The sequence below is a fragment of the Cebus imitator genome, unplaced genomic scaffold, assembly GCF_001604975.1.
Source record: "Cebus imitator isolate Cc_AM_T3 unplaced genomic scaffold, Cebus_imitator-1.0 Scaffold48, whole genome shotgun sequence".
NCBI classification, from domain to species: Eukaryota; Metazoa; Chordata; class Mammalia; order Primates; family Cebidae; genus Cebus; species Cebus imitator.
The window spans coordinates 6,728,008-6,739,818 of NW_016107363.1; the positions used below are offsets into that span (position 1 = coordinate 6,728,008).

General features: G+C 48.2%; 1 protein-coding gene across 1 annotated transcript in view; it reads left to right on the forward strand.

The window, feature by feature from the left end:
* Positions 1 to 403: 403 nt before the first annotated feature.
* DNASE1L3 (deoxyribonuclease 1 like 3) overlaps positions 404 to 11,811 on the forward strand; it is a 20,991-nt gene continuing 9,583 nt past the window's right edge. The window contains exons 1-4 of the mRNA XM_017527454.2: positions 404 to 906; positions 5,677 to 5,765; positions 8,362 to 8,451; positions 9,456 to 9,568. Of these exons, the coding sequence (XP_017382943.1) occupies positions 766 to 906; positions 5,677 to 5,765; positions 8,362 to 8,451; positions 9,456 to 9,568 (433 nt within the window). The 5' untranslated portion in view covers positions 404 to 765. The remainder of the gene's footprint in view (positions 907 to 5,676; positions 5,766 to 8,361; positions 8,452 to 9,455; positions 9,569 to 11,811) is intronic.

An 11,811-nucleotide genomic window follows, 5' to 3' on the forward strand; every position in this document is an offset into this window, starting at 1 on the left:
TTTTCTCCCATGGTCACACAACTCTCACCAACATTAAATTAATATCAGCTTGCACCATGGGTCTCTCCATGGGTTTCACAGGCTATTTGCTCTCGAAGTCAAGGGAAATTTTCCTCATCCATTCGATCAGATCCCCATTGCTTTCTCTGGCAACACACTGCTAGAATTTGTACAGTAAAACCGCCTACAAAATTAAGTAATTCAAACTACACTTGACCTTACTTTACACCACCAGGGCAATTAGAGTCACAGTCTGGGTGTGTCTGAGGACAGTGGGCCGCCAAATCCCAGTGATTTAGAGAAAATCCAGCAGAATTTCCCATGCCTCCTGCCTCATTGTCCCCCAGCAGAAGGTTCCGTCACCCCAGGTGCCCTCTAGGGTGGACCACTTCCGAGCTCATCCACCATCAGGAAGAGGCACATGGCGTGCAACCACAGGCCCGATGACTAGATGTCAGAGCTGGCTCCCGGTTGGGATATGAGTGACTTTGTGGAGGATGGCGCCTAAATGAGGCATGCCAATTTCCGCACCAGGGTGACAAACATAAGGGCTCCTAAAAGGCTGGCCCAACGTATCTGTATTTCCTTGGGGATTAAAACTCATGATCTTCAGTTCCTCAGAGAACTGAAAGTTGCATGAGAAATCCAGTAATTCCTGTTATCTGCAGGCTTTATAAGTCAGTGGAGCCTGCGGAGGTGGCCAGAATCCTGCATTCCAAGCACTGCTGTCTTCTCACAGAGTCTTGAAGCCAGAGCAGTGCCAGGATGTCATGGGAGCTGGCCCCACTGCTGCTCCTCCTCCTCTCCATCCACAGTGCCCTGGCTCTGAAGATCTGCTCCTTCAATGTGAGGTCCTTTGGAGAAAGCAAGCAGGAAGACCAGAATGCCATGGATGTCATTGTGAAGGTGAGCCCCTTTCCTGGGACGAGGATCCCGGACACCCCTCACGCCTTCTCTCCTGTCTTCAGACTTTAAGAGACGCAAGGAACTTAAAGTTAGCCCTTAGGGGGAAGGTAGCGGCTGGTTTAGAACAATAGCCACTTCAACTCTCTGTGCCTCCTGCCATCATCCGAAAACAGGGGTGATAACAATCCTCCAGGATGGCTGGGGGGACTGCAGGAGTTGGCAAGTGGAAAGCGCTTAATGTAGTATCTGGCTCATTATACGTTCCAGGTAAGGGTTGGCTCTTAGGATTTTTATTGCCATTTATTGAATGCCTGTATCAGGCGCTATAAGCACATGATTTCATTTCATCATCTTTATGAAGAGGGACTATTAGTCCCCAGGCAGAGGTGGTGAACAAAGAAAGATGAAGTAACCTTGGACAGCTGGTCCTTTCACCAGCAAAGTCCAGCTCCTTTCTCTCTCTTTTTCTTTTTCTCTTTCCTTCTTTCTTTCCTTCCTTCTCTTTCTCTCTTTCTTCTTTCTCTTTTTCTTCTTCCTTTCTCTTTTTCTTTCTCTTTCCTTTCCTTCCTTTTTTCCTTCCTTCCTTCTCTCTCCCATCCTCACTATCCCACCCTCTCTTTCTCTTTCTTCCTTCTTCTCCTCCTTCCTTCCTCTCTCCCTCTCCTCTACTCCCCAGCTCCTTCCACCTTCACTTACGCTTTCCTTGGGTGATTTACCCAATGTCTGGGGACACCGTTTGCTTTCTCTGGAGTCAGTTGACTCCTTTTATCTACAGGTTAATTTATTGTTGATGCTGGCAACTTAACCCTTCCCCAGGACTCTGGAGGGGTACTTATTACCTTAGGAAACCTGGGGCACTATAGTATGGTGGGGGGGCCCGGAGCCCTGGGTTCAGATCCCACCTGCCAGACTTGTAGGCTCGGGAGTCCCTGCACCTCCCTGAACCACCAGCTCCTTGCAGTAAAACGGCGCCCATGCCCCACTGCCAGCTGTGGAGAGAACTCAGGGTGCCTGAGGCACCCCGCAGGGCCTGCAACAAGGCGGGTATTCATGAGCCAGAGCCGCTGCTGTTGCTCTCATTGGGAAGGAGGATTGGAGTGAGGACTGGCAGGCTCTGTTCTTACTTGGATGAGCCTCTTAGATCCGAGTGGCCCTACCCTTTGGGAGGTACCCAAGGCCTTCTAGATGGTGTCGTTTAACCAGGATAGCAATGCCAAGCCTGTGGGAACCATGACAAGGGTGTTCAATGGGAAACCCTGACATGCAAGGAGATGACGCTCCCCACCTCACACACGGCCCGTGGAGCCTGGGCAGCCAGTGAGTTCCCATCTCCTTCCTCACTGATGCAGCCCATCATGGGGGCTCGAACTTGGCATCTCCCCTGAGCAGCTGAGTCCTTATCAAGGCTGCCCCACCCTCCCCACCCTACCAGGAGGCCATCCCCAAAACACTGCAAGAGCCACCCAACAGGGCACTCACAGTCACCCAAGAATGCCAGGCATTCAGAATAGGATTATCTCCAGTGCCCATTGACTAAGCACCTCCTATAGGCCAGGAATCCTGTATTCTTTTTTTTTTTGAGACGGAGTTTCGCTCTTGTTACCCAGGCTGGAGTGCAATGGCGCGATCTCGGCTCACCGCAACCTCCGTCTCCTGGGTTCAGGCAATTCTCCTGCCTCAGCCTCCTGAGTAGCTGGGATTACAGGCACGCGCCACCATGCCCAGCTAATTTTTTGTATTTTTAGTAGAGACGGGGTTTCACCATGTTGACCAGGATGGTCTTGATCTCTTGACCTTGTGATCCACCCGCCTCGGCCTCCCAAAGTGCTGGGATTACAGGCGTGAGCCACCGCGCCCGGCCCGGAATCCTGTATTCTTATTTAATGCGGTGACTTAGGTGGTGTTGTCCCACTTCATAACTGAGGAAACCGAGACTGAGAGTAACCCGTTATCCAGGCTTCCATAGCCAGGGTCAAGAGGGTGCTCTGTGGTGTAGATAACTCATTGTCCCATATTCAATCTGTGTTCAAATTACTAAACCTTATGGAGCCTCAGAGTACCCAACCACACTGGTATTGAGGACTAGCATTAGAGTTACCACGAAAATTGATGAGTCAGTGATAAGCGGTAACTCTCATGAAGCCCTTCCTGTGTGCTAGGCACTGTATTAAGCATGTTATATAAGACAACTCATTGCACTTATGTTAAATCAGTTAGTTGGAAATGCACCTGTCACATCCCGATAAATGTTGGTCATTACCCCCGATGCTTCCTTCCTTATCAAGCAGTTTTCTTTTTTAAAACAGACTGTGGCTTTAATTATTAAGGTCTGATTTTTAAATTTTATTTTGCATAAATTAAACAATGATTTTAAAAATGAAAATGGTCATTGGAGACTAGTTTTAAAACATAGAAACCTGTACAGAAGAAAAGAAATTATTCATTATCCTGTGACTCGAAGGTAATAGTCAGCATTTGGGTAACTTTCTTGCAGGCATGTGTGAGTGCATCAGTCTCAAAGCATGGACACCATCCTCTGGCATCAGTTTTGTGTCTGCTTTATATTATAATACTTCCCATGATGTTCATATTCTTTTAAAACATGGCTTTAGTGCTATATAATGCCTTATCCTGTGTTTGCAACATAATTCATTGAATTATTTTCTGTTTGGCAATACCTAGGTTGTTTCCAATTTTTTGTTACAATATATCTTTCTCTTTGATCTGTCCAGGTAATAATTTGTTACATGTCTCCTATATGGCTGGCACTGGTACCCACTTAATCCTCTAGCGGCCCCATGAGGGACTGATATTATCATCCCAATTTATAGATGAGGAACCTGAGGTGCAGAGAAATAGTGGATATTTCTTATTTCCTTACAGCGAAAGACATTCTTTTTTTTTTTTGAAATGAACTCCCACTCTGTTGCCCAGGCTGGAGTGCAGTGCTGCAATCTCAGCTCACTGCCCCCCCATTTAAGCGATTCTCCTGCCTAAGCCTCCTGAGTAGCTGGAATTACAAGTGTGCGCCACCACGCCTGGCTGATTTTTGTATTTTTAATAGAGATGGGGTTGCACCATGTTGGCCAGGCTGGTCTCAAACTCCTGACCCCAGGTGATCTGCCTGCCTTGGCCTCCCAAAGGGTTGGGATTACAGGCTTCAGCCAGCTTGCCGTGCAGGATGACATTCTTCAAAGTGGGAAAACTGGGTCAAAGGGTATATATATTTGAAAATGCCTTCCAGAAAGGTGTGGCAGTCACAGTGACTAAATTGGTAGGCTGACTTGGCCAGCAGCTTCCAGCTCGAAGGAGAGCCCTGCGTGGCTGATGCCATGGAGTTCAAGCTGTCCAGCCTTAGGACATTGTTCTACTCCTCAGTCACTACACAGGTGGACCTCCCACCTAGGGCACCCTCCTAAAGGCTGAACCCCCAGTCACAGAGGCACCCAGACAGGTAAGTGCTGGTGTCTCTCCCCACTCGGTCCTTCTGAAGACGAAACTGGAAAGTGTGCTCTGGAAATAGAGAACCACTGGCGTAACCCTCCTACTCCAGGTCTTTGGAGGCTGTGTAAGAGGACATAATTAACCTTGGGGGCCAAGCGTGGTGGCTTCTGCCTGTACTTCCAGCACTTTGGGAGGCCGAGGTGGAAGGATCACTTGAGGCCAGGAGATTGAGGCTGCAATAAGTTATGATCACACAGCTGCACACCAGCCTGGGTGACAGAACAAGACCCTGTCTCAACAAAAGAAATTAACCTTGGGGATGTCTTGTCCTTGACCAACAAATCCTGTGACATTGAGCCCATCAGGATCCCATACATGGAAAGGCCCCTGCATTCACAAAGGGCTGTGGGCTTGGTCTGCATCCTGGCCTCCAGGCTGTTGCTCACCTTGAAGGAGCCTCTCCTGTATTCTTTTCTCTCTGAGTGCCTTCTCTTCTTTCAGGGCCCATTCAAATGTCACTTCCACCTTGGAGCCCTTGCCAATCCTCCCAATAGAAGCTCTTAATTATTCCTCAACAGTCTACAACTTGTGACCTTTATTTAGTGCAGGATTTTTTCCCCTTCACATTATAGCTAGCTGTTTGCATTTGTCTCTCTTGCTGGACTATGCGTCTTCAAGAGCAGGGACTGTATTTTAACAGTTCACCATGGTGGGCTTTGTAGTCACGCAGGCCTGAGTTCAAATCCTGGCTCTACCACCTAATCTGGCTGTGTAACTTTAAGCTAGTCACTCAACCACTCTGAGCTTGCTTTCTGCTGGTGTTTAATGGGCTAATAAGCATAGTGATTGCATAGGGTTGTTGTGAGGCTCGGAGTAGGTTTGCAGTAAATGTCAGCTTTGATGATGATTGTTATTATAATGATACCTCTTTATTTCTAATCCAGTCTGTTACTTTGGCTTACTAAGGGCTCAATCAATATTTCTCATTATTATCGTAATTATTCAAGCAAAGCCAAGAGGCAAGATGTTGTGGGGAGGTCACGAGCACGGCTCTGGGCTTGAATCGCATAGGTTCAAATTCCACCTTGGCCACTTCCTAGCAGGGTGACTGGGAGTGTAATTCACTCAACTTTCTCTGAGCCTCAGGCTCCTCTTTAAAACGTACATAAAAAAGGACCTGCCTTAGGGAGTCCTTCATTTAGTTCAGAGAAGAAATTATTTTAATAAGCACGCAATGCAGTACTTAAAAACAGTAAGTCTCCAATAAAAGGTTTTATCTATCTGCAGTAAATGACCTCAAACCCCTGCGAATTCTCTTTCTTGCAGGTCATCAAACGCTGCGACATCATACTCGTGATGGAAATCAAGGACAGCAACAACAGGATCTGCCCCATGCTGATGAAGAAGCTGAATGGGTAACATGGGGAAGGATGGGTCCTCTAGGGCTCAAGGTCAAGTGCAAGGGCATCTGAAAGCCCCCAGGAACTGAAAGTCATGTGAGACCTCGCACTTGACCACAGTTCACAAAGCCAGTGCTGCCCAGGATTCCAACTCCCTTAGCCACGGTCCTGAGAATGTTCAATCAGCTGATTTCACGATGATAAAACAGAATAGGGGAAATAGATGAGGGGTCTGGAAGAAATAAATGAAAAAAGCAGACAAGGCTGAGCTAAAAAGTACAATTATGAAGAAGATGTTGGAAAAAAGAGAAAAGATTAACCAACAATAGAAGAAAGATCAGTAAAATTATGACATGTTTACGCACTGGAATATTATGCAGCTGTTAAAAATCATGCTGGTGGCCAGGCATGGTGGTGCATGCCTAGCATGCCTATAGTCTCACCTACCTGGAAGGCTGAGGTGGGAGAACTGTTTGAGCCCATGAGGTTTAGGCTACAGTGAGCCATGATCACCCCACTGCACTCCAGCCTGGGCCACAGAGCAAGACTGTCTCTTAAAAAAAATCATGCTTGCTACAGAATAACTTAGAGCTAAATATTCAAGCACAGAATAATGGTTGCAATATGTTGAAAAAAAGCAAGTTGAGAATTGTAGGTAAAATAGCCCATTTGAGTCATCATGTTACATGAACAAGGGTCTATTTGTGTTTCCATGTGCATAGAAGATGAAGACTGGAAGGGTCCTCTCCAAACTGTTAACAGTGGTTACTTCTGCGTGGTGTGATCAGAGAGCTATGGTGAAGGGGGCTGGTAAAGGAATGGGGACCACTTGCTTTTTATTTTAGTACTTTTTTTTTTTTTGAGACAGAGTCTTACTCTGTCGCCCAGGCTGGAATGCAGCGGCAAGATCTCAGCTCACTGCAGCCTCCAACTCCCAGGTTCAAGCAATTCTCCTGCCTCAGCTGGATTTACAGTCATGCACAACTATGCCTGGCTAATTTTTGTATTTTTCACAGAGTCGAGGTTTTGCCATGTTACCCAGGCTGGCCTTGAACTCCTACCTCAAGTGATCTGCCCGCCTCAGCCTCCCACAGTGCTGGGATTACAGGTGTAAGCTGCTGCACCTGGCCATCACAGCAAGACGCACTTAATAGGGAATTTTGAACAAATGCCATGTCTGAGTGTTGGACAGGGCGAGCTGGTAGATCCTGGTGCTGTCACCCCCCAGCCTCAGGGCTTACCCATCATAGGGAAGGAATGTGAGGACAACTGTAGAAACAGGCAAGAATCCATGTCAATCTGCCTAACGGCTTCCCTTATAGCGGGGGAACTGAGGAGGGGGACCTGCCTGAGTCACCCAGCCAGTAAGTGGCCAAGCCCAACTTTGACCTTGCGTCATGTCTGATCTCATAGCCAGAGCTCTATCCTTTGTAACCTCAGCCTTCCTTGGAGTGGCCCCAGTCAGGTTTGTGGGAGACCGACGAAACAGGTGAGCTCCAGGCATCTCCACCACAGTCAGTGTGGAGTGAGTCTTTTCACCACCAGTGGTCTTGGCACTCCCCAGCCTGTCTAGACTGTCGTGGACTCCAGGGAGAGCCAAGCCTGTTTGTCCCCTTATCCCCCACAAGTCAGGATGGGCCTTAGTCACTTTGCAGCTGAGTCAGCACAAACAGTTTGCTCACTCAGGACTTGGCAGGCTAGGTCCAAACCAGGGCCAGCCTCCCCAAAGAGGAAGCCTGGCAGAACCTACTGTCCACACTCCAGAGGCCCCAGGGGCTGGGTCCACCTTAGAATAATGCATCTGAAGTCCTGGGAATTTCCGTAAGGTCTTAGTTGGCCCCTAAACACCCCCTCTGCTTTTTTTCCAACTGAACCTGAGAATCCACTGCAGCTTTAGACATGCCCTAGATCTTTCTGTGAGCAGATAGAGTGAAACTATGTTAGGTGCTGCCCAGAGTGGAGTTATCAGCAGGTTTGGCAAACACACAGAGCCTGGTTTCCCTGGCGCAGGTGAGGGGCAAGGCCATGGCTGTATCCCCAGCACCCAGGATATAAACGAGTGAGCTGAAATCATGGTCCCAAGGCTCGTGAAAAAATGCCTGGTGGTTTTCAGAGGAGAGACTATTCCTGCTCATGATAAATGCTCAGGGGTGGTTCGTGGACACGGATGGGTGACCTGATGAAGTTTATTCCACCAGAAAGCATGAGCTGCAGCTGCAGCCATGGGCATGAGCAGGGTCAGGGGCTGATTCTGGCCCAAATCGTCTTCTAGGGTCTCAGTGGCCTCCCACAGGTTCAGGCCAAAGCATGTGGGTTTGGGGGTGAGTTGGATCTGGGTTCAAATCCCAGCTTTGCCCTTGCAAACCATAAAAAGGGGCTAATGATCATACTGTCCTCAGAAGGCAAGAAATAACGGCGATAAAGATCCTGGCAGATGCCACATTCCAGTCAATCAACAGTGGCCCCCCTTACTGGACTCAAAGGTTATGATGAACAGCGGCTCTTCCACGTAATGCCATTGGGCGTATGGAGGCAGACTGGAAAGAGGGGAACATGTACAGTAAGGGAATGTTTATTCCTTAAGAGGCAGCGTGAAATCTTTGTTTTCTAGAAACTCAAGGAGAGGCATGAAGTACAACTATGTGATTAGCCCTCGGCTTGGAAGAAACACATATAAAGAGCAATATGCCTTTCTCTACAAGTAAGTATCAGCTATGCTCCCTGGAACACGGCCACTAATAAATCGTGAATTGAATCAAAATGCACGTCTTTTCTTCAAAACCGAATTTTGATCTCTAACTAATTCTCGATGTTGATTAAAAGAATTGCTGACAAAACTGGGGGTTTATGCAAAGTATTAACTCTTCAAGCTGAAAACACAAGGGGTCTCCTAACACCTCATTGGTTGGTTGGCTCAATGGTTGCCGGGCTAGGAGTTCTTTATTCTTCATAGTCAAGTCCTGGCCCAGGGCAGGAAACCTGAGGTGCCCAGCACAGCTAATTTCTGAACTTCATATTCTTTTCTTCTTCTTACTAGTAATTTCTTTTTTTTTCTTTTTGAGATGAAGTCTCAGCTCACCGCAACCTCCTCCTCCAGGTTCAAATGATTCTCCTGCCTCAGCCTCCTGAGTAGCTGGGACTAAAGGTGCCTGCCACCATGCCCAGCTACTTATTGTATTTTTAGTAGAGACAGGGTTTCCTCATGTTGGCCAGGCTGGTCTCAAACTCCTGACCCCATGATCCACCTGCCTCAGCCTCCCAAAGTGCTGGGATTATAGGTGTGAGCCACCGCGCCCAGCCTTACTAATAATTTCTTAAGTCTGAATATTAACTTGTGGGTGCCGCAGATAATTAGTACAGCTTCAGCTCCCAGCTTCTCAACAGCTACCTGGCTGTTGAGAAGAGTTGACTCAGCCTTGTTCTCAAGCAAACGATCCCATGCTTGCGCCTGCTCTGGATTCTAAGAAAACCGTGGGACCCTACGTGTCTGCTTTGTGAAAGGAATAAGAAGGCCAGGCACGGTGGCTCAGGCCTGTAATCCAAGCACTTTGGAGGTCAAGGTGGGCGGATCACCTGAGTTTGGGAGTTTAAGACCAGCCTGACCAACATGGTGAAACCCTGTCTTTATAAAAAATAAAATAAAAAAAAGAAAGGAGTAAGAAAAGGGCTGACTCAGCTAGGAGGACTTCCTTTTCTTTCTTTTAGGGAAAAGCTGGTGTCTGTGAAGAGGACCTATCAGTACCATGACTATCAGCATGGAGATGCAGATGTGTTTTCCAGAGAACCCTTTGTGGTCTGGTTCCAGTCACCCTACACTGGTAAGACCCGCAGGCCCTTCTGTCTGGGACCTCCCCAACGCCCCATGAATGCACAGCAGCCTTGTTCGTGAGTTCAGGTTTATGCAGCCCATTAGGGAGGCATTAGGCTGGATGCAACTGTGCATCGCTTCTGATACCTCAATGTAGACGGTGCATTTCAGTGTGATGGCACCAGGCTTGCTTCTCAGAATGCCATGACTCAAGACCTCCCCAGCCCAGAACCCATTTTCTGGAATCAATGGTAGCTCCACTCTGTTTGGAGCATTTAGGCTCATGGAAATTATTTTTTGCAATTTCTTGGCCCTGTCAAGTACAACTGTTCCTTCCTTTTTATGTTATTATTTTTTAAATGGAGATCATGCCGGCTCCCATCTTAACAGCAACAGCTCGAGCCCCTCATTCCTTTTTAAAAATCCTTGTCGGGCACGGTGGCTCATGCCTGTAATCCCAGCAGTTTGGGAGGCCAAGGAGGGTGGATCACTGGAGGTCAGGAGTTCGAGACCAGCCTGACCAACATGGTAAAACCCCATCTCTACTAAAAATACAAAAATTAGCTAGGCATGGTGGCACACACCTGTAATCCTAGCTACTCAGGAGGCTAAGGCAGGAGAATTACTTGAACCAGGGAGGCAGAGTTTGTGATGAGCCGAGATCGCACCACTGCACTCCAGCCTGGTGCCTGCTGACAGACCAAGACTCTGTCTCAAAAAAAAAAAAAAAAAATCCAATTTATGGGTTTGGGGAACCCCTATCCTAGAGGCTTGCTCTCCCTCCAGTCGCTGCATTGCAGTCTCCTCCACAGGCTGCAGGGGAAAGAAAACCCAAACGGACTGCTCCCTCAACTCTAACGACAGTGCTTGTCCTGGCCCCTGTTTCAGTGCCGGCCTCCCGTAATCCTGGCAATGACTACAAGGTAGAGAGAAGATTATCTCTACTTTACATTTCAGAAAACTGAGGTTTAAAAAGACGGGGAGTCACCGAGCTACTGAAACAGACAGGCCAGGGTTGTACTCAGGCCACCGCCTCAGGAGCTCAAGGTTTTACGTTTTTTCTTTTCTGTTTTCGAGGCAGGGCCTTGCTCTGTCATCCGGTCTGGAATGCAGTGGCATGATTTTGGCTTACTGCAACCTCTGCCTTCTGGGCTCAAGCAATCTTCCCACCTCAGCCTCCCAAGTATCTCAGACTACAGACACGCACCACCACACTCAGCTAATTTTTAAATTTTTTGTAGAGATGAGGTCTTGCCATGTTGCCTAGGCTGTTCTTGAGTCTGAGCTCAAGCCGTCTGCCTGCGCTGAGCCCATGTTAACCACTATGCAATGCTTGATGGAGTCAAGGATCAAATATTTTTTCAGTACCTACTATGTGCCAGGCTCTGTTGAGGGCACCAGATAAGACAGAGGAGGTGACACCAGGCTGTGACCTGAAGAAGCCAGCCATACAGAGGGCTGGAGAAAGGGCATTCCAGGTGGAGGGCACAGCGAACAAGGGGGAAGTGGGAAGGAGGCTGGAGTGTTTAGGGGGACCAAAAGAGGATGGGGGAGTGCAGGGGAGGCCTGAGGAGGAGAGCCAGTGATGAGGGCACTTGGGGCCCTGGAGGCAGCCTGCTGGGCTCAGTCCTGGCTCCTCTCTGTGTGACTTGAACAGTGACCATCCCACAGCCCTTGCCTCTTGAGGTAAGAGGGGGATCCAGGCTGAGAATGAGGGCAAGTCCCAGAAGGAGGTGCTCAGAAGGCGACAGCTGCTGTTAGCAGGTGGTCCAGGCACGGCTTCTGAGGCTCACCCACATTGCCACACTCAGGCTCTCTTGGTCCTCCAATGGTGGGGGAAGGTTTTCAGACACTGCACAAAAGTCCTTCGTGAATACCACACTAATTTTTAAATAGCTTTTTGGAACTTTTGTTTTTCTTTTTGACATGGAGTCTCACTCTGTCGCCCAGGCTGGAGTGCAATGGCATAATCTCGGCTCGCTGCAACCTCCACCTCCTGGGTTCAAGTGATTCTCCTGCCTCAGCCTCCCAAGTAGCTGGCATTACAGGCGCCCACCACTATGCCCAGCTAATTTTTTGTATGTTTAGTACAGATGGGGTTTCACCATGTTGGCCAGGCTGGTCTCAAACTCCTGACCTCATGATTTGCCCACCTTGACTTCCCAAAGTGCTGGGATTACAGGCAGATTTTTTATTCTTAATTACAAAAGGAGTGCAAACTGCCAAGCCTCAATTTTTTTTTTTTTTTTTTTT